The sequence below is a fragment of the Nannizzia gypsea genome, genomic scaffold, assembly GCF_000150975.2.
Source record: "Nannizzia gypsea CBS 118893 supercont1.1 genomic scaffold, whole genome shotgun sequence".
NCBI classification, from domain to species: Eukaryota; Fungi; Ascomycota; class Eurotiomycetes; order Onygenales; family Arthrodermataceae; genus Nannizzia; species Nannizzia gypsea.
In genome coordinates, this window is record NW_003345201.1 from 396,206 (window position 1) to 415,240 (window position 19,035).

The following is a 19,035-nucleotide window of genomic DNA, read 5'->3' on the forward strand; positions in this document are numbered from 1 at the left end:
CACCAGCTAAACTAAAGCAGCCTGGCTCTTCCCATCACCACCCCTCCAAACGTCGTGATACATAAAGTATCCACCTTCGATCCTTGAATGGGAGGGAAGGCCGTATGCATCAGCCGCGAAGAAGAGGAAAGTGAAAAGTGGGAAAAGCAAAGGGGATAAGAGGAGAAAAAAAGTAGTTACTCGTGAGCTGCGACATCTGAATGTCAAACTCGCTCCACATCCCTAGGCAAGCGCCGAGGGTCGAGTCGGTTCTAATTTTTTTTGTCATCTTTACGGTGTGGGTTCGAGATAATATTCTGGAATTGAATTTGTGATCATCTCCTCCCTCTTCTTCCATCGCATCATGATGCATTCTGTTTCGCTGTCTTTCTTTCCTCTGGACAGCAGCCATGGTATCTAACTCACAATGTCAGTTCTTGACCTGGGTCCGGAAGGCTTCAAGGTCAAAAAAGCACCATCTCGATCATAGCCATCATCAGAAGGCTTTCGAGATCGAGAAGGATTTTAATATTTCCTCCTCGTCCATATCGTCCGACGGCACAGAAAGACAGTCACTTGATAAGTGCCATCAGCATACATCCTCACCGGCTCGACTATCACTCTCTCGGCTTATTGCAGACGATGCTGCTGAGGTCGACCGTCTTCTGCTGGCATGTAGGGAACTCGGTGGCTTCTACCTGGACCTAACATCAACCGAACTTGGTGAAAATGTTATATCCGAGGCAGACAGGCTTTTTACCCTCGGAGGAGATGTCTTCAACCTTCCGGAGAATGAAAAGAGAGAATACGATATGGCCAAGTTTGGTGGTTATTATGGGTAAGAAGGAGTTCTAGATTTATCGCGTCTGCCTAATATTATATTGTAGCTAACAAGAAGTGTTTGCAGATATAAAGGATACCGCAACCGAACAATGGACTTCAAAGAATTCTACACTGTCTCAAAGGACGAGATATTGGGCATTCAATGTCCGACAAAGGCCCCTCAACCTCAGCCTCCACTTATACAGTCATCTCGCCCTCTAATACAAACATATATCCGAAACTCCCACGCCATAATATCTCTAATCCTCTCCCGCCTGGCCACGGCCTTGGACCTACCGCCAGAATCCTTAGAAAATATTCACCGTCGCGACGCAAACAGCGGGGACCAGATACGGTGGATCAAGCTGCAGGCAAGCAAAGAAGCGCGCCCGCCGCCAGAGAATGATGTCCTGCTGGATGAACACTCAGATTCAAACAGCGTTACACTTATATTCAACCAATCGGGCGGTCTACAATTCAAGTCGCCCCAGCCAGATTCTTCACCTCACAGCTACCCTATACCCAGGGACAATCCAACTCCCGCTATCACCTCTACGGCTCCCACTACCAATCCTACACCCTCTCCAGAAAGCTCAGTTGACTTCTCTGGAGGTCCGAGTTTCCCTGCTAACTGGATACCCGCAAACCCTCTACCTGGCCACTGCATTATCCTAATGGGCGAACAGATCGTTAAACTCACTGAAGGCGGCGTCCGTGCAAACGTGCATCGTGTCTGCGCAGTGCCCGGAATGCAAGGCAGCAGCCCCCGGTACTCACTTGTATACTTCTCTCGACCTGAAGATGACGTTATCCTGAAACAACTTGCCGGGATCCCCGTTGTTCCAAAACCAATGACCACGCCAAAGAGCTCGCGTGAGCAACCGAGCCAATGCAAGCTAATAGGCAAGGTATTTGAGGGGAAAGAGTGGATGGGATGGGCAAAGCCGTCGTCGCCTCGCTTCAAGCAAAAGAGGTAGCTTAACGCGAAAGCGGATGAATCTTATTATATATATCTATCTATATATGCATTTTCGTTATGATGATTGGTAATGAGCGATGCGATGTATGGAGGAATGTACTCGTTAGAAAGTTGATGCCCAGGCGGAATTGTTCTATTCTTGTTCATATTATTACTTGTCATTATATATTATTTCACATGGATACTGAGGCTATTTGGAGTTACTTTTGGGCACGGTTGATAGATGGTGTACATGCTCGTGCATATCGAAGATATTTTTTATACATGTCATTTCGTACAGCTGCACAGATGGACCGTTTTTGTATTAGATAAAATGTATTAGCTTTGCGTATACCCCGACTCTTCTGTCTTGAATCTAGATGAACATTATTCTTTTATCTGGTAAAATGTCCTCCATACGCAATTGACACCGAAAAAGACCCTGGCATCGGGGCTAGGGTGAAAGGAAGGCGGCGGGTATCGAGATCTCTTCTTGTCCCGTAACCATCACGAACGGTGGGTCCAGGGCCGGTGTTAATTTCGCTTTGCGAGCCTAGATCACACTCAACCGCAGCAAACGGTGACCTCACATGCATCGCTTAAAGGGAGCTCGTTAGCTAGAACCAACCAAGCACGGGCGTTAGGGCAAAAGACATGTTGACGGTTTCGGGAAGGAAAAAAAGTTAAATATTGGAGAGACGGGAGATTTTACCTCTTATCTTTGCTCTTCCAGGAAAACACAAAGTGACCCAGGAATGCTCCAATGAGGATACAGATGATAAAATACCCATTGTAGTACATGGCTAACAGCATCACAAAATATGCTACACCAAACTGTACCATATGCAGCAGAGACCGAAGCGTGTGCTGCAAGAGCGTTGGAGAATGTCTTCCCCCCATTGGCTGTGGCAATCCAATGGAACCAGGGACAGTCGGCTTGGGGCTACCTGAGTCTTCGGTGTATTCGCTGCGAGAATTCGCTGCTGCCGTGGAGGAGGATCCGGAGCCGAAGCTGTCGAACAGGGAAGGTTGGCCCGCGACGTGTTTATCGAACTCGCGGCCTAGGCGGCGGAGAAACTCGAGAGACATGACGAGCAGTATCACGCCGATACATGAACCAGCGAACATTCCCCTGGACGTGATTCGCCATGTTGATGATATGAAGCCTATTCCGTCACGTCGTAAGAAGGTTGTGCTGCGATAAGACGGAATCTGTTTGTTAACAGAGAAAAGGGAGCTCACATGCGTCGATGACGTTCCAGTTCCAGAGCATCTAGTGTGTATAATGAGCAGGGGAAGCAAGCTAGAAGTTTGATAGACGCGCGAGATGAAGATGAGCTTACGGATATCTTGCACTGGTTACCACCCATACCATGGTCCATACCATGATGCATACCATGATGCATATCATGGCCGCCGGTGGGCATGGGCATGCTGCTAGTCATCATCATGGCCATATCCATCTTCGCTTCGCAGTATTAGGTACTCGATCACTTTGTGTCGACTGCGGATAATTGGTATGCAGATGAACGAAAAGAAATAGAAGCCGGTTGACAAAAGGAAGCCAGTCGGGGATATACAGTAATATATACTTGGCAGCTGGCGAGTTATATAGTCATTATAACCGTTTGCTGTTCCTTAGCAGAGTGACTGGCGTGACCATAGAAAAGCAGGACAAGAGCCGGCGCCAACTCCACCGCACGACAGGAGCAAGCTAAACGTGCAAAAACATGCTCAAACATGCTCGACATCATCTTTGGCATCCATCGAACCAGCAGACGCGCTTAGGAGGCAGTCCTGGTCGCACAAAGGGCGCAAGGTGGTTGAGCAGGACAGATACAAGAAGCCGGCTCGGCAACCCTGGGAAACGCATGGGATCGATCTCTTTGGGGGAGGGAGCAGAGCTGGGCCAGCGGGCTAGTTAGTTAACTAATACACGCCCTTTGTAGCACCATACTGTTGCATGGTCTCGCTCGGTAGGCTCCATGAAGCCTTCACACCAGCTCCTGTCTGCCATGATACATGGCGTTGATATAGGGAACTTGGCACTAAACGACCGATGTAGTAGTGACAGTAAGAAAGTGTTAGTTATTTATCGAAGCGGATGCATCACGTGAGAGAGCTTTGGGTTCAACGTCCATCGATGCTTTGTGGATTTTGTGACGGCGAGAACATCAAACAGACATCAAGCAGCTTGCAAGGACGGAGCTGGAGGAGAAGACTGGCATATACATTGCGCTTTTTAGACTGCTGTTGGACCCATGTCGCAGAAGGCTCACCAAAAGGCGTCTCCCGGGGTTCTTGCTATCAACCCGTCGGCCACGCAGAAGGCTGCTCCTCCGCCCGCACCATCCAAGGGACACTCCAGCAAAGGGAATGCCCCCCGTCTAAAGCTACATGTGAGGCGCCTGCCCCCTGGCCTGACGCAGGCTGAGTTCGAGAGTACGTTGGGGGACTACTGGAAAGTCGGGCAGGGGAAAATCGACTGGTTTCTCTTCAAGGAGGGGAAGGTCTCTACTGAGTCAGTGTTCCATAACTAATACCCAGCTTGCAAGACCTGTGGCTAACAGCGGTGTCTTTCTTGAGTTATAGCCCTTCGAAACCTTCTCGTCCCGGAAGGGCGTATTTGCGAGTCACATCATCAGTAACTATCCCGGAGCTGTCAGAGGCGATCCGCCAAACTGCGTTTCGCGATGCTCGAAATACGTGCAACGATTCCGCCCTGCTTGGACCCCCAACACTGGAATATGCCCCCTTTTCACGTGTGCCCAGCGTAAAGACTCGAAATGATGCTCGTGTAGGCACTATCGACCAGGATGCCGAATTCATAGCCTTCCTTGAGAGCTTGACCAACCCAGTCACCAAACCGCCCGAGGAGGAGACGGCCGAGACTGCAGACAAAGCAGAAAAACCAACCATCACTCCACTTATCCAATACCTAAGAGAGAAAAAGGCAAACAAGGCAAAGGAGGTTGCTGCGGCAAAAGCAGCGAAGCAGGCCCGGTCAGCTGCTGTCAAAGAGAGCAAGACTGAAAAGCCGATCGGGAAGAAGCAACTCCTTAGCCGTGCAGACAAGTCAATTCCAGAGAAGCAAAAGAAGGACAAGACAGCCAAGGAAGTTGCTGTCAAGGATGCTGTAAAGGCTGCAAATAAACAGGCAGCAAACGGATCTACCAAACCTGATAGTAAAGCCTCACCTGGCCCTGCCAATCCAGCACCTCCGACTTCCCCAGCACCCGAACGAAGGAGGGAAAGAGGCAGCCTCACTGCAGCTACTAAGATCCTACGACGCGATTTGGGCCTCACTACTCCTACACGAAGGAGGGAGAAAGCTGGCCAGTCCTCTTCTTCTGGGCCCGGCGGCAGCTCTGCCACGGAAAGTGCAAAGAAGGACCAACCATCAAGCTCAAAATCAGAAAATAATAATAATAATAATAACCCTGCGTCCACGCCCAAGGGGAAGAACACCGCCGATTCCACGCCCAAGCCAACACCTAGCAAACAAACTAAAGGTACCCCACCCACCGAGCCAGCAGCAGCTCGAAATGCTGGTGCATCCAGAAAAACAGCAAATACCCCAACTACCCCCAATAACAAAGCGTCGGGCCAAAAGACCCAACAGCAGCAACAGTCCTCTCAATCACCGTCGTCAAATGGAACCCAAGCATTCCTCAAACACGCCAATCCTTCCCAAGGCGTAACGGAAGATCTACTTCAAAAAGGATTCTCACAGTTTGGCAAAGTCATACGTGTAGAGATTGATAAGAAGAAGGGCTTCGGATACGTCGACTTTGCCGAACCTGCGGGTCTCCGGAAAGCCATCGATGCAAGCCCCGTGTCAATCGCCCAAAGTCAGGTCGTCGTGTTGGAACGGAGAACGTCTACCGCTGTAGCACAGAATAGAGGCCATGGTAATCGTGGCGGCGGCGGCGGCGGCGGTGGAGGAGGAGGACAAGGTACAGCTCCCGGGAACGCACAACAACAGGCAGCACCACAAGGGTCGAGACCAGCTCAGACCGGGTCTTCTCCTGCAGCTGCACCTACAATTCCACCTACAGCATCTCCTGCCTCTCGAGGAACTCCCCCAGGTACTCGTGGAAGAGGGCCGAGAAGAGGCTATGGCCGAGGAGGAGTTGGAGGGCGTGGTAAATAGTTCCATAGCTGCTGCTTCTATAAATGATCACGTAACGCCATTACGATTAAAGCCTGCATAGATATGGATATGCACGTCTCGCTAGCAGTACAGAAAGATTCAGAAGGGTTCATTCTCTACTCGAGATCAGAAACTTGCCTACAGTAGACTACAAAAAAAACAAGAACAAAAAGATTTTTCAGATAAATTTCTTTCATTTATTCTACTAAGCAGTTAAACTAAACAGACATCCCACTCTAACAACCAATGGGTGAATAGAACCTTTCAGACCTCCTCGACACCCACCTTGCCAGGCCGACCGAAGTCAGACGCCAAAGACAAGGTAAAGATCATCACCACTCTCTAAATCAGCAAGATAAGATTCAATCCAACGCCGAAGCATCGTCATGTATCGTTATCACAGCCGAAGTATAAGCGAGAGTAAAAACGGCTTCACTTTAGGGCATCGAGGACATAAGGGTCATCAGCAAGGTTGGGACTCATGTCGCTTTCGTAAAAACTACAGAGTAGGGTCGTTTACTATAGAAATGCTGTTGGAAAGAGAATAGTTAGCATCATCATCATGAACATCACTTGTGTCAAGCCATGGGAGGTGACAGCTGTGGTGGGAAGCAAAATGTGTACTCACATTCTTTGAAGTAAAGTCGACTGGTTTTTAGAAAAGGGTTGAAGGGGAGGAGGACCTTTTATAGCTTTCCAAACCGCGCTAAAGCTAAGCGAGGATTCAAATTTTCAAAAATTTTCTTTGTGCCGAGGTACGGAGTAAGTCTTAGCCAATCATAGCAATGATTACCAGCAAAATACAAACAAGGCAAACAGCCTCGGATAAAGTATTCGGATAAAGTATTCGGATAAAGTATTTGGATAAAGTTAAGGTTCGGATAAACCGTGCGGGCCGAAGTAAGTCCGAAGTTACGTTTGCCCTTCCAAGTTTGGAAGGAACCTTCTTTTGATTCAACCATGATGACATTATAATATCAACTATTGAAAAAGCAACACAGCAGACTACTACATCGTGTGTTACAAGCATCTTTATCAGTAGCCGATGTGCGCGGCGGAGATAGCCGACATGGCTGTCTGGATGCGTACCACCGATCTGCGGTACACAACATCCAGCCATCAGCGTTGTGGCAGTCGGCGATGGCGATACCCCTAAACAAGATAATGAATGCAAACGCCCCGGACTAGGGATTCTCAGCTTGTGGACAGCTATAGTACGGGTAGTTGCATGCATTAGAGTATGCATATGTTCATACGTGATGGGGTGCTTTTACATCAGATTTCTTTTTACCCCCCTTTATTCTTTGTTTCTATTTGTGCCAGCAGGTAGATACGCCGCAAATCTTGCATAGCTCGGCTATCGGTCTGGTAGTTTTGAGATGCCATTCGTATTTCGCTACCCTCGGGTTGGATACCCGTAGCTATGGTAGTAATGGGATGTGAGAGCGATAGAGATAATACTGCCTGCTGCTACAACACCCCATCTTTGAATTAGCAATCATGTTAACACCCTGTTCCTCATCATGGTGTGATGTTGGGGTTAGACGATTATTGCCTATCTCAGGTGTTGCGGCTTCCTTTGAATCAGATTCCATCTGATTCCCCTTCTATTGTCTTTGTCTGTTTATCATTTCTTCAATCCTAACATTATGGGGCCGTTCGCATTGCCCCCTTGGCTAATTTACGTTTTTGGTCCCATTGGAGCTAGCCGCGGGCTATCACGGAGACAGACACAGGTTTATCGCGGTACTGGAACCCACTTTTACCCTTTCACCCAGCAAAGCTCAATGTTGTGAACGAGGCCGTCTACGACTGGTGGTATCTTGACGCTGTGTCAGACGATGGAAGCTCTTCCATAACCATCTGCTTCTCTACAAGCCCCTCTACTACATTCCCTTTCCTAGTGCCGAACAGGGGAACACTACTGGTCTATATATGGGCCTCATTCCCCAGTGGGAAGGTGTCGATAAATGCAGTTCATGCACAAAAAGCGGTTATTGAAACATCCAAGGATGGGTATGCAAGTATTTACCTCCCCGTGCAAATGGGATGGCAAGGGTCTGCAGATTTTTCACGGTACCGTATATTTTTCAACAACCCAAAGCATGGAATCAAAGGCACCGTCGATATCAGATCCGTATGTCATCCATCCTCAGGTCGTGGGTTGTTTCAACGTTTATGTCAACATTTGATAAGTAACTTCAGCCTTTTCTAAATAGCGCCACCACATTACCCATGCAGCGCCGCGTCTCGGGATGTGGATGTGCAAGTTTGTCCACATGTTGGGTGGGCCAACGCCATACCCGACGGCAATGCATCGGTTGATATGGCAATTGCAGGGTCGAGCCTCCGGTTTCATGGTACTGCATATCATGACAAGGTAAGTGTGCTGTGTAAAGCCACTGCAGCCCCAAACATTTTGTTTAACGTCTACTGCGTACCTCGTATTTATTTTATATGTACTCACCCCTATCTAGAATTGGAGTGATGTGCTGTTCACTAAGACAACGAAAACATGGTATTAGGGACGCACTCGCATTGGGTTGTACTCAGTCTTTTGGTCCTACGTGGTGACTCCTCAGCAAACCAAGCACGTTAGTGCCTACGTTGCTGTCAATGGAAAGATACGACATGCCGCTTGTTTCGTAGTAAGTGTCATGTGCATTCGAAAAAAAATTGCCCGCTCTAGTACGGATACTCTGCCTGTTGGATTTCAGGTTAAATATACTGCTTCTGGGGGAAACTCGCCTTTGGTCAATATATCCGTTTATAATAGCCTGGTAATCACATCGGCTGGCCCATCGTATACACACGGTGGATTGGAAACTCAACCGGATGTATTATGGGAAATTTTCGGCTTCAAGGACTCGGGACGTTCGAACAACTCCAGTTATAATTCCAGCAACGTGGTAACTTTGTTGTTTATCCTTCCCACCAAGTTGTCGGGTCTACGTGTTAAAACTTTGTTCGTTTCCAATTATCTTTGTCGAACCAAAAATAGTTAAATATATATCTAGATTTTCGTTAGTATGAACGATAGGGCACAACGATCAAACTACGATTGCAAAAGTTAGGAAATCCTAATAAACCTCCGGTATGAACGACGTTGGGTAGCTAGAGATAGAATAACACCGAACAGCGGGGAGTGTTACCGCAGACAGTTTCAAACATATATTCAAACACCAAGATTGGGCAACAAAAAGAATGCAAGCTATGTTTGCTAATTAGACGCGGCCGCAGAAGGGAATGTCAAGAAGGAAAACGTTTTTTATGTATCGCACCGCTTATGTGGAAAGTATGAGGCATTCAGGATGATGAAATCAGGCTAGTGGAAAGGGGAGAGAAAAGAAAGTCCAAAGACAGAGACTTAGGGAAACGGTGATTAAAAGTATATAGTTCGTAGAGGGTTGGTCATACAAGTACGGGAGCAATCAATGAAGGTAAAAAGCAGCCGCCCATGTAGTTAACGAAATAATGAGAATAAGAACTAAGCCACCTCTTAGCTTATTGCAGGGAACAAAGGAAATAGCCTCACGGAAGGCGATCAAGTGGTGGGATTATATTCCGCCATTACTACCCTTGCGCGATCCAGTTGCGGAGGGGGATGTGGCGCTGCTTCCATCTCGAAACATCCCTTGATTCCTGCTATGCTAGAGCATGGAACTTCCCTTATAATCCTTGAGTGTTCACTTTCGGAATGGGGGTCCTTGCCGCAACCCTTGACAAGTATATGTCTCTGCGAGATATGAGTCAGCACCTTGTTTATAACATAAAGGGATGAAAGAAATTACACAGGGATACAATAGGACATACCTTGAGAGCATCCTTTCTCGAAAAGCTTTTGTCACAGTGGTTGCAGGGGAATGGCTTGACAGCCAGGTGAATGCGCTTATGTCGTTTCAAGTCATGATTTCGATTAAAACTCTGTTGACAAGTGTCACACCTGAACGGCCTATCGTTTTGAGGGCCTGGTGGACCTAGCCCATGCATATGGTGAGTTTGTGGATGCTGATGCGTATACATCTGCTGTAAGCTGGCAGCGTGCCCACTATTAAATCCCGGAAGGAGATTTGGCTGCATAGAGCCTATCAAAGCCATCTGGCTAGATGGGTGATGGACATTGCTCATCACGGGGCCATTCATGGCCGGAAGAGAGTATGAAGGATATGGGCGGGTATATTGGGGGAGAGGCTGTTGGCCTTCAACAGAAACTTGTACCGGCATACCAAGTCTCTGGGTGCTGTCACTAACAGGAGTCTGGCTCATGGACATTGATGTGCCTGGATAAGGCTGGAAGCTAGATGGGTGCTGGGGAATAGGTGATTGTTGCGGGCCTGGGTAACGAAAACGGTGTCCATATGGGTCCAGTGGCGACTGTTGTTGGGAAGCCTGAGGCGATATATGGCCAGAATTTGTCTGGGAATCCATTAATGTTTGTGCCATTGTGTGGGATGAGTGTTGCTGTGATTGGTGTTGGTCAACTGGATTAGAAGAATGCTGCTGCGAGTCTTGTGACTGCGAATGCTGTGGTAGTTGTGAGATTGGTGGTTGTGAAGCTCCTGAAGAAGAAGGATACGGGGAGATTTGGCTGTACTGTGACAAGCTGTCTGCGGCAGTTGAAGGAGGGATGTTACGGCCTTTTCAGTCGCGTTAGTCATGCATATTTTTAATGAATCCAAAAATGAATAAGTCTTGGAGTCATACCAGCGTTGAAGGGAAGCGAGGGGACACCAGGCCAGTATGCAGTGTTGCTCTGCCCAGCGGAACCAGAAGTACTAGAAGCCAGATTTAATGAGAACGAGTTCGGCCGGTCTATCTGGGGTTTAGACGCCAGTCCGATAGATCTCTTCTGACCTCTGGGGGACGAAGAGGGAGCGTTTGAGCTATAGTATTTTGAGGAGTTGGTTGGCTGGGGTTGTAGCGGTTGCGGGTTTGTACGTTCAAAGCTTGGAAGAATCGTATCGTTTGATTGAGTAAATTGCTGATGAGGATGGAACACCGCCCCCATTCCGGGCGGGGATACGGCAAGAGCAGCCACGGTTGCAAATCCCTTTTGGTTATGAGGTTGATGGACCAGCGAGATGTCTCTTGGTCAGGGCTCCTGGAAAGGCGTTGGATTTGGTGTTTGGTGCGATAGCTGGGGAAGGGTTACCATGCAACCAGGTGGTCAACAATTTAACAAACGGAGATGCACAGATCGAGCTGTAAGCCGTGTATAAGGTATATGTGGAGTTGTGAGTGATGTTCCTGCGCCACGCCGAAGGGCAAATCAACATCCGAGTGCAAGAAACTTCTAAGTGAGAAATGAGGAAACCGTTTTCTGGATGACCTAGATCCTTAATAATGCTGCCAAAGATCGGTGAGGCTGCTTCCCCGAGTAATTATTTTCGGTGTTGAGCTAAAAAGCAAGCTATTCAAACATTCTTCACTCCACCAGCCGAAAGCGGTTAGAGAGAAATCCACTATGTGGTTGAATATGCAGAGCTGGGGATGGTGGCCCAGGAAAATGGAACGCAAAACCTCCCTGAAAAGAAAAGGAATAATTCCCCGGATTGGCTGTTGATGTGGAAGGCACTTGTGACAGCACAAACGTTTGCTTTTGGGTGCAAACAAAAGGAGGAGCCTCAGAACGCTGCTGCCAGCATCATGCGTCCAGCTGAAATGATATCTGAGCAGAAAGTGGGTCGAAGCTCTGCCGACAACCAGTCCACGTTGGCAGATGCTGTTGCCAGAGGAAATCTAGCGCAAAGTTGGTATTAATTCATTAATGATCTAGAGAGGTCAAAGTCAATGACGAGCGCAATCGAGGAATTTGTTTGCAGAGGATCGACGGTGGCAGAAGGGGGGGATGGGCTCATGATGTATACCTTGAATGGATTCGGATCCAAAAAGTTGATAAAGAATCGGGAGGGTGGAGTTGGTGGGACGATGATCAGTTGGTAGCGTCCTCCGTTGACGCTCCGCTGGGCACACTGGGGTCCTGACCTTGCAGCTTGACAAATCAAATAGAATGATGGCGACGTAAAGCTTTTGCACGATGTTTTTGTCAGGTCTTCAAGATGTCCTCTTCCTACGTCCGTCCCTTTTGTTTTTCCCGCTCCTTAGGAGTTTGCGACGTGTCTCGTGGGACAAGCCCCCTGATACGTGGGTGGCAAAGGTAAGGGATTGGGTATCGTCCTGACCTATCGATAGTAAACAAAGGAGGTGAAGGCGGATTACAGTCAGCTTCCCATAAAATGGGATGTTGGGCCAGGGGGAACTGTAAAATAAATAAGCTGAAGGTGGGAAAAAAAATAACGGATGCTAGTCAAATAATCCCGGGTCCAGATTGTATAAATGGGGCGGAGGGCAGGTAAATAAGAATAAGAAGCAATTTGGTTGAGGAAGGGATAAGTCACAAAAACAAAAGAGTAAAAATAAAATCTCTTATCACAAGAAGAAACAAAAGGTGACAAGGGTGAAAGGTAATAGTCGTTGTTTTCGGGGACGTCTCCAGCAACCAGTCAAGTATCAGGAAGAAACGAAAGAGCTTTGGATAAATTTGTCGATCCCCTTTTTTTATCGATCGACTTGCTCGTACTGCAGGAGAGAGAAACTAATAGCGGATATGTTAGGAACTCTGACGAAGGTGATCAGCTCACTCAGAGGTTGGGGGTGCAACGACAGCCCAGATCAAGGCCCCTTTCTTTCCTTTCCCCTGTACAACGCATTCATCGACAGCGGGATTGCCTGGTGATTTACAGAGCATGTAGTCTTTCGCTCGTCTTCAGCGGAGAACATCTCTGCCTATCGCGATTCAAGTAGTTACGAAGCTGGTCAGGTTGACTCTTGACAGCAAGGCATCGAAAAAGCATTTCACACGCGACAGCCCAGTCTCTTTTCAGCCTAGGTCTTTTGGGTTCCATCCCTCTCTCGTTTATTCAGTTCCAATCACGTCGTGCCTTGCTTTGACTGAGAGGATTGGCCACAGAACAACCAGCGTGGGCCAAAGGGAGATTTTTGGTAACGACATGGATGGCGGAGGCCTTGACTGGGCTCCCAAGGACCTCCTTCCGCGGGTCCCACTGTAGTAGTGGGCCAGAGGCTGGTGCTTATGCAGAGAGAATGGGACGGATCGCACCCATCCGTCTGTCACTGGCGCAGGATGTGGATGCGCCTTTTCCACTAGTACATGTCTGTGTGACCGCCCTTGTTCTCGTCCTTCGACGGTGTTGGTGGATCGGCTCACGCACCGCGTCCAGCACAGGAAGCGTCGGCAGGCGGGCGGGGCAGAGTGTAAGAAATGGCGAGAGTTAATGCAGCAGGGTTCAGGGATGCGTGGTCAAGGGTGGTAGGATGGGATGCTGCGGTCAACGCTAAAAGAGAGACCATTCGCCTTCAGACGGCCTCGATCAACAGAGGCCTCGCTGAATTGGCAAGACTTGGCCCAATAGTGGTTGGGCGTCACCTCTCACACCATTGAAATCGGTCGAACCAAAGCGACCGCAAAGGTTAAATCAATCTAGTAAAAATCAGCGAGCTCTTCATCTGGTACAAAAAGAAACCGCAGTGGCCGCTACATTCAGTATGCTGCATGAGGTATCAAATATGTCACAAGCCCGGGGAAGTTTAGAAGCGGAAAAGGAATGAGAGGAAAGAAAGGAGAAGATAGGGATGAGGAAAGCTAAAAGCGCCAGATGGATAACGGTTTCAGTATTAAGTCCTCCTTACAGGTTGTTGCGGGATATAAAATATAGTTGCGAGATGAAAGTAGAGCTGCATCTCACCCTCAAGCATAATGTGTTTGCAAGGGCCCATGTAACAAGCATATGTATTAAGGAGTTCAGGGCTAGAATCACTTCCATCAAGAAGCTTCACCCGCGACGGACGTCTTCGGGTCATATCTCGAGTGTTTTGCGAGTTGATCATCCCTGGTGAAGAGCAGCAGGCTATTCCTATCCTTCCTAGTTAGGCTGGAACCAACCAGTCTATGTCATTCTCAGAGTATATATACGCTGCATATGCTTCATACCCCGTACGGAGTACAGTCTGTCGTATTCTTCGAGATTTTGTATGTCGTTCATCCGCTTCTCGCCTTTCAACCTGCCTGATACGTTGACAACCCCACGGAACAAGCGAGCTCAAAGCTCCAAGCTTTTTTATCTGACGGAGGGTTATCAGGAAGAGTCCCGATCCTGGGGACGAAACAACGCCCCAAGATATGTCGGCAGGCTGGAAGTAATTTTTAAACCCTTGCATGGCCATGCTTTGCTGGCTGACATTGGTTGCTGGTGGCGCTCACTCTTATTGGGGCACCAGTTGTTTTCCGCACTTTTGAATACAGTCCCGGAATTTCTTGTTGATAAAAATAACATCCGGGATGGAGACCGGTCCCTAGGACCTGGATGACCCCTGATTAATAAATCAGATACATATACTCCGAGCGTCGGATATAGATGTACTTCGTACTCGAGGGATACGATCCCAGGATGAATCCACCCAAAGATCAGGGACCGTCACCCGATATCGACCTTCACACAAGGCTGTCTTAGGGCTGAACTAAAACGGTTGCAAGCTGACTCTGGCCCTTGGGCCAACATACTTACTTACATACACCGAACCCTTGCCGAATCGCCACTCCCACGAGGTGAGAAGGACACCAGCCGTGCCAAACCCGGCCTCAGCCTCAGCGAGTGAAGCACCCAGTGCCGCGTAACTTGCACAGCCAGCATCGGACATTATCCAAAGGGTACTTCGTAGGTAAGGCTCGGTGTCGTCGGACACTCGGAAGCGCAACACGCGCCGTACTGGGCATTATGGGTGCTCAAAAGAAACAATCTTCGAATTGGAATCGCCATCAGTTCCCGGATGTCTAGCCTCGCAATTCTTCTCATTCCTTTTTTCATCCCTATCTTGGAATTCAAGCGTCTGGCAGTTCACTTGTCGGAGTGTGTGTGACTAGTCATCTTACCTATCATTTTATAGACCCATAGCTTTACTCTGTCTCTTTCGGTTGTTATAAGGGGGTAGAAACAAGTTATTTAACTAGTTAGTGGGCCCAGTCATGGAGAAAAATCGGCAATTCAATGTTTCAAGTCCCGCGAATATTCCGTGTCGTTTTTGTTGTTGTCCTTTTTCTTCCAGGTTGTGGTTTTGTTCTTCGTCACGTCGATGTTTTGACGTCGGTTGAGATAAACTAAGAAGTCGCTTGTGTCAGCCCAAAAAGGAAATTTTGACCTCATATACCAAATGTACTGCTTAACCACTACCCTGCACAGCCCAAACAATATTGTTCGCGCCTGGGACTGCTTTACCTTTTGTTTGTCTGTCCGTCCATTCTGTCCGTTATCTTGGTGGGCGAATTTTCACCATCTGGACGTGGCGAGTTGAGAAAGTATACCATTCAGCTATGCGTTCCTAAACCAGTACATTGCTTCTCGGCCCCGTGAACGTTCAGGTCTTACGGGTCCAAGCTGAAGTTATTGGAGTACCAAGCCTGGAAAGAAATTTCCGAGGAGAGAGGATTTCCCGGCTCCTTTAGGGTGCTCTGACATTTATTTTGATAAAGGGCTTTTCAAGCAATGTCATCTAAGTAGGCAAATTAGATGGATATAAAGCTAGAGAACAATGTTGACTCTATGCCTAAAAATTATCCGACACTCATATGCTGGCTCGAGGCTGGTTGGTCTTTGGGGAGATCGAATTGTACCTCCCCGTGGCCCAGGAGATGTATGGCTACCACACCCTACGGTTAGGTGGCCAGAGACCTAAGTGTATACAAAGGGGACGAGAAAAGAGAAGTCAGAAGAGAGAAGACTTTGCTCTCTTTTTTCTCAAGAGAATATACCCCCTACCCTACTAAACCTCTGAGGCGTAACCCTGCCTACCCAAATGAAATTAGGCGGTTTATGGAGGGAGAGAAGAATAACAAACCTACTACTACCCGTTACGCATATTTCAACATATCAGAAAAGACGGCGCATTCGTTACACTGGACGGCTACGGCGCTTTGTTTCGGTGTAAGGTCGTAATATCACAGCAACACAACCAACGCCCTTTGGAGAAACGTATGCATGATCCCTGTAGCTGATAGTTACTCCAGGCAGCAGTATTTGTACCCCGGCTTCTGGCTCCCCAGTTACTCTTAATAGTGCGTCCCATCCCATCTTTTTACCATAAGGATAACCAGCTCATCAAAATGGATACGACAGTCCACCTAACACGAATGCTTCCGCTAGCCGCGGGCCTAGCAACAGCTATATACATCTCTTTGTGCATCTGGAGTTTCTTCATCCGCCGCAAGTTCGCGCGCCGTCACGGTTGCCAGCCAGTGGTAAGGTCCTCGAACAAAGATCCTTTTTTAGGGCTCGACGTCATACAGCGAGGCATCCGGAATTCCAGAGAACACAAATCCCTCGAAAGGATTACTGAGAACTTTCATAAATTTGGAAATACCTTTAAATTGAAGGTGTTCACAACAAATATCATCGCAACCATCGAGCCAGAGATTATCAAGTCCATCCTGGCAATTAATTTCAAGGACTATGGCGTCAACCATCGCCTGCAAGTAATGGAGCCTCTTTTAGGCAGAGGGATTTTTGACACAGATGGAGACCACTGGGCCATATCGCGGGCCCTTATCCGACCCAACTTTGTCCGCGATCAGGTGGCGGACCTAGAAATGTTTGAGAAATTGGTTCCTGACCTATTTGCATTGATACCTCGTGACGGAAAGACGACCGTAGACCTACAGAGCCTTTTCTTTCGCTACACCACTGATTCTGCGACTGACTTCTTATTCGGAGAATCAGTTGGGACTCTCAAAAGCTCGCCGCCAGAGTTCGGTTTCAGCGACGCCTTTAACTATTCTTTACAAAGTATTATCAAAAAGAGTACGCTAGGACCCTTATGTATGTTTTATTATGACCCGAAAGCAAATGAATGCAATCGCATTTGTCGAGAGTTTGCGCAGCGATTTGTCGACAGGGCAGTCCTCACGGTCGAGTCGGACAAGTACAGAGAGCAGGGAGATTTCAAGTCGAAGGGCCAGAAATATGTGTTCCTGCACGAACTGGCGTCACGCACATCCGACAAGCGCCGTATCTTGGACGAGGTTATGAACGTGTTGGTAGCTGGGCGTGATACCACTGCCAGCCTGCTAAGCAATATGTTTTTCGTGCTGGCTAAGCGCCCAGAAATATGGGCTAAGCTCCGTGCAGAGGTAGCTGGTCTCCATGGCAGATTGCCTACCTACAACGAGCTTCGGAACCTTAAATATGTCAGGTGTTGCATAAACGAATGTGAGTTGAACTGATTGTGCCCACTTCAAGCAATCTTCAAGTCTAACTAGCTTCTACCAGCTTTGCGTATTCATCCAGTTGTGCCAATGAACGACCGTATCGCTCTGCGAGACTCTGTTCTCCCAATGGGAGGAGGCGAGGATGGCAGCTCTCCAGTCTTCGTGTCCAAGGGAACAATAATCAGCTATAACATCTACGCAATGCACAGGCGGACCGACTTCTATGGGCCCGACGCGGAGGTCTTCCGCCCGGAGCGTTGGGAGGATGGACAGCTACAGCCTCGCTGGGAGTATTTACCCTTCAACGGTGGGCCACGAATCTGCATAGGCCAGCAATACGCATTAACCGAAGCTGCCTACGTTACCGTCCGTATGGCCCAAGAGTTCAAGATCCTGGAGAGCCGAGACCCAGGGCCATGGGAGGAGTCGTTGACATTGACATTATGCTCCCGGAATGGGACGAAGGTGAGCGTTACTCCGGCTTAGCTCGAAGGACGAAGATAGTATTATTTTATCAGCATGTACTCCGTAACCGAGCCATAACTCCTTCCTAGCCTGATGGGAAGAAGATATTTAATTAATGCCAGCATGAGATATTATTATCAGCACGTATTCCCTTCTCAGCGACCCTGTTCCTAGTAGTTAGACGTCCACTTCAGCCCTTGCCAAGAACTCAACCCTGAAATCTAAACTAATAAAGCTCGTAAGCTAAAAATAAACCCGGAAAAAAAGTTATGCTTATTTTATTGGCTCAAGTTGCAAAGTGAGTTTCTTAGTCATCATTTCTATCAAACTTTATCCAACAGCTAAGGAAAGCTCGTATCCGTTTCTTTAAAGTAATAGATATTACTTCCGGATCCCTATAATCCTATCCAGGTACATATCCTGCATGCGATGATATGTGCTTTCTAAGACTCCATCTGGGCCAAACAATGCCGCTCGGTATGTATCTGGCATAACCAGCGCTGTCTGAATGATATTCATCGCCATACGCTCAATGGCAACTTTACATTCCCGTGCTCCTCTGTTCCTCCAAGCAGGGTACTCACGAACAGAAGCAAGGATATCAAAAGTTGTAAGAAGCTCTATCGGGCCACTCTTCACGATTTCCATGGCTGAGTCAAAAGTGATGCCATAAGTTCTAGCAGTGTCGGCTTTGAACGCTGGGAAATCATATACCCCCTTTTCCTCAGCGTACAGGATGGCTGCTACATCATCAACGATATCGCCTCCATGCATAATTTCATGCGTAACTTTCTTGACCACCTTTTGGTCTTCACTGGGAATTATCTCTTCGTCGATTTCAGTTTCATAGGCAGAAGATTCTGGCTCATATTCCATTTCTTCGTCGGAGTCAGTTGGTTCTTCTTCATATTGGAGACGGGTTCGTCTCCGTAGTATTTGGATACGCCAGGCTGGGCTCTTTTTGTTAAGGTACTTGATAATCCGCTTGAGGTCTTGGACTCGTGACTTTGGTTCGGGGTATGTTATGGGTGTGGATGGGAGGACGACTCCCTGCCTGGCAATCTATATCAACGCGGTCCTAGTTAGTTGCAAAGGAAAGTAGATATTGGGTTAAGTATCAACGTTTTATTATCTTATTGTATAACTATACCTCTCTCAAAAGCTGGGTGTGAAGGTCATCGATGTCTTTGCTTAGTTGAACATTTCGTTCATGGAGTTGTGCAATTCTGGCCAGCGGTGCAAACACACCTCGAAGCACGTCTGGTTCCATGGCACAAGAGCCAAGTCTATTAGCAATCTTTTGTGATGTGCCAAAGGTCTTAGAAGATGTCAATACTGTGAGGGTTTAAAGGTTGGGGGAGTTGGGCCTAGGGAGGAAGT

At 48.0% G+C, this 19,035-nt stretch overlaps 9 protein-coding genes across 9 annotated transcripts; 5 read left to right on the plus strand and 4 right to left on the minus strand.

Annotated features, from left to right (window-relative positions):
- Nucleotides 1-389: 389 nt before the first annotated feature.
- On the plus strand, nt 390-1,778 carry MGYG_00133 (hypothetical protein; the record flags this gene model as incomplete). Its single annotated transcript, XM_003175994.1, has 2 exons — nt 390-817; nt 887-1,778. 2 exons carry the CDS (start codon nt 390-392, stop codon nt 1,776-1,778), a joined length of 1,320 nt encoding a protein of 439 aa, XP_003176042.1.
- Nucleotides 1,779-2,323: 545 nt separating this feature from the next.
- Nucleotides 2,324-3,222, minus strand: MGYG_00134 (high affinity copper transporter; the record flags this gene model as incomplete). The annotated part of the gene is made up of 4 exons (XM_003175995.1): nt 2,324-2,357; nt 2,472-2,925; nt 3,002-3,032; nt 3,103-3,222. The coding sequence occupies 4 exons, from the start codon at nt 3,220-3,222 to the stop codon at nt 2,324-2,326; spliced, it is 639 nt and encodes a 212-aa protein (XP_003176043.1).
- Nucleotides 3,223-4,020: 798 nt separating this feature from the next.
- MGYG_00135 (hypothetical protein) lies at nt 4,021-5,912 on the plus strand (the record flags this gene model as incomplete). The annotated part of the gene is made up of 2 exons (XM_003175996.1): nt 4,021-4,280; nt 4,352-5,912. The coding sequence occupies 2 exons, from the start codon at nt 4,021-4,023 to the stop codon at nt 5,910-5,912; spliced, it is 1,821 nt and encodes a 606-aa protein (XP_003176044.1).
- Nucleotides 5,913-7,561: 1,649 nt separating this feature from the next.
- On the plus strand, nt 7,562-8,917 carry MGYG_00136 (hypothetical protein; the record flags this gene model as incomplete). The annotated part of the gene is made up of 5 exons (XM_003175997.1): nt 7,562-7,658; nt 7,691-8,075; nt 8,154-8,349; nt 8,438-8,560; nt 8,630-8,917. The coding sequence occupies 5 exons, from the start codon at nt 7,562-7,564 to the stop codon at nt 8,915-8,917; spliced, it is 1,089 nt and encodes a 362-aa protein (XP_003176045.1).
- A 539-nt stretch (nt 8,918-9,456) lies between these two features.
- Nucleotides 9,457-10,920, minus strand: MGYG_00137 (specific RNA polymerase II transcription factor; the record flags this gene model as incomplete). The annotated part of the gene is made up of 3 exons (XM_003175998.1): nt 9,457-9,648; nt 9,726-10,549; nt 10,617-10,920. 3 exons carry the CDS (start codon nt 10,918-10,920, stop codon nt 9,457-9,459), a joined length of 1,320 nt encoding a protein of 439 aa, XP_003176046.1.
- Nucleotides 10,921-10,993: 73 nt separating this feature from the next.
- Nucleotides 10,994-11,672, plus strand: MGYG_00138 (hypothetical protein; the record flags this gene model as incomplete). Its single annotated transcript, XM_003175999.1, has 2 exons — nt 10,994-11,116; nt 11,364-11,672. 2 exons carry the CDS (start codon nt 10,994-10,996, stop codon nt 11,670-11,672), a joined length of 432 nt encoding a protein of 143 aa, XP_003176047.1.
- A 2,523-nt stretch (nt 11,673-14,195) lies between these two features.
- MGYG_00139 (hypothetical protein) lies at nt 14,196-14,630 on the minus strand (the record flags this gene model as incomplete). The annotated part of the gene is made up of 2 exons (XM_003176000.1): nt 14,196-14,285; nt 14,502-14,630. 2 exons carry the CDS (start codon nt 14,628-14,630, stop codon nt 14,196-14,198), a joined length of 219 nt encoding a protein of 72 aa, XP_003176048.1.
- Nucleotides 14,631-16,089: 1,459 nt separating this feature from the next.
- On the plus strand, nt 16,090-17,676 carry MGYG_00140 (hypothetical protein; the record flags this gene model as incomplete). The annotated part of the gene is made up of 2 exons (XM_003176001.1): nt 16,090-17,191; nt 17,252-17,676. The coding sequence occupies 2 exons, from the start codon at nt 16,090-16,092 to the stop codon at nt 17,674-17,676; spliced, it is 1,527 nt and encodes a 508-aa protein (XP_003176049.1).
- Nucleotides 17,677-18,036: 360 nt separating this feature from the next.
- On the minus strand, nt 18,037-18,925 carry MGYG_00141 (hypothetical protein; the record flags this gene model as incomplete). Its single annotated transcript, XM_003176002.1, has 2 exons — nt 18,037-18,717; nt 18,806-18,925. The coding sequence occupies 2 exons, from the start codon at nt 18,923-18,925 to the stop codon at nt 18,037-18,039; spliced, it is 801 nt and encodes a 266-aa protein (XP_003176050.1).
- Nucleotides 18,926-19,035: the final 110 nt, after the last annotated feature.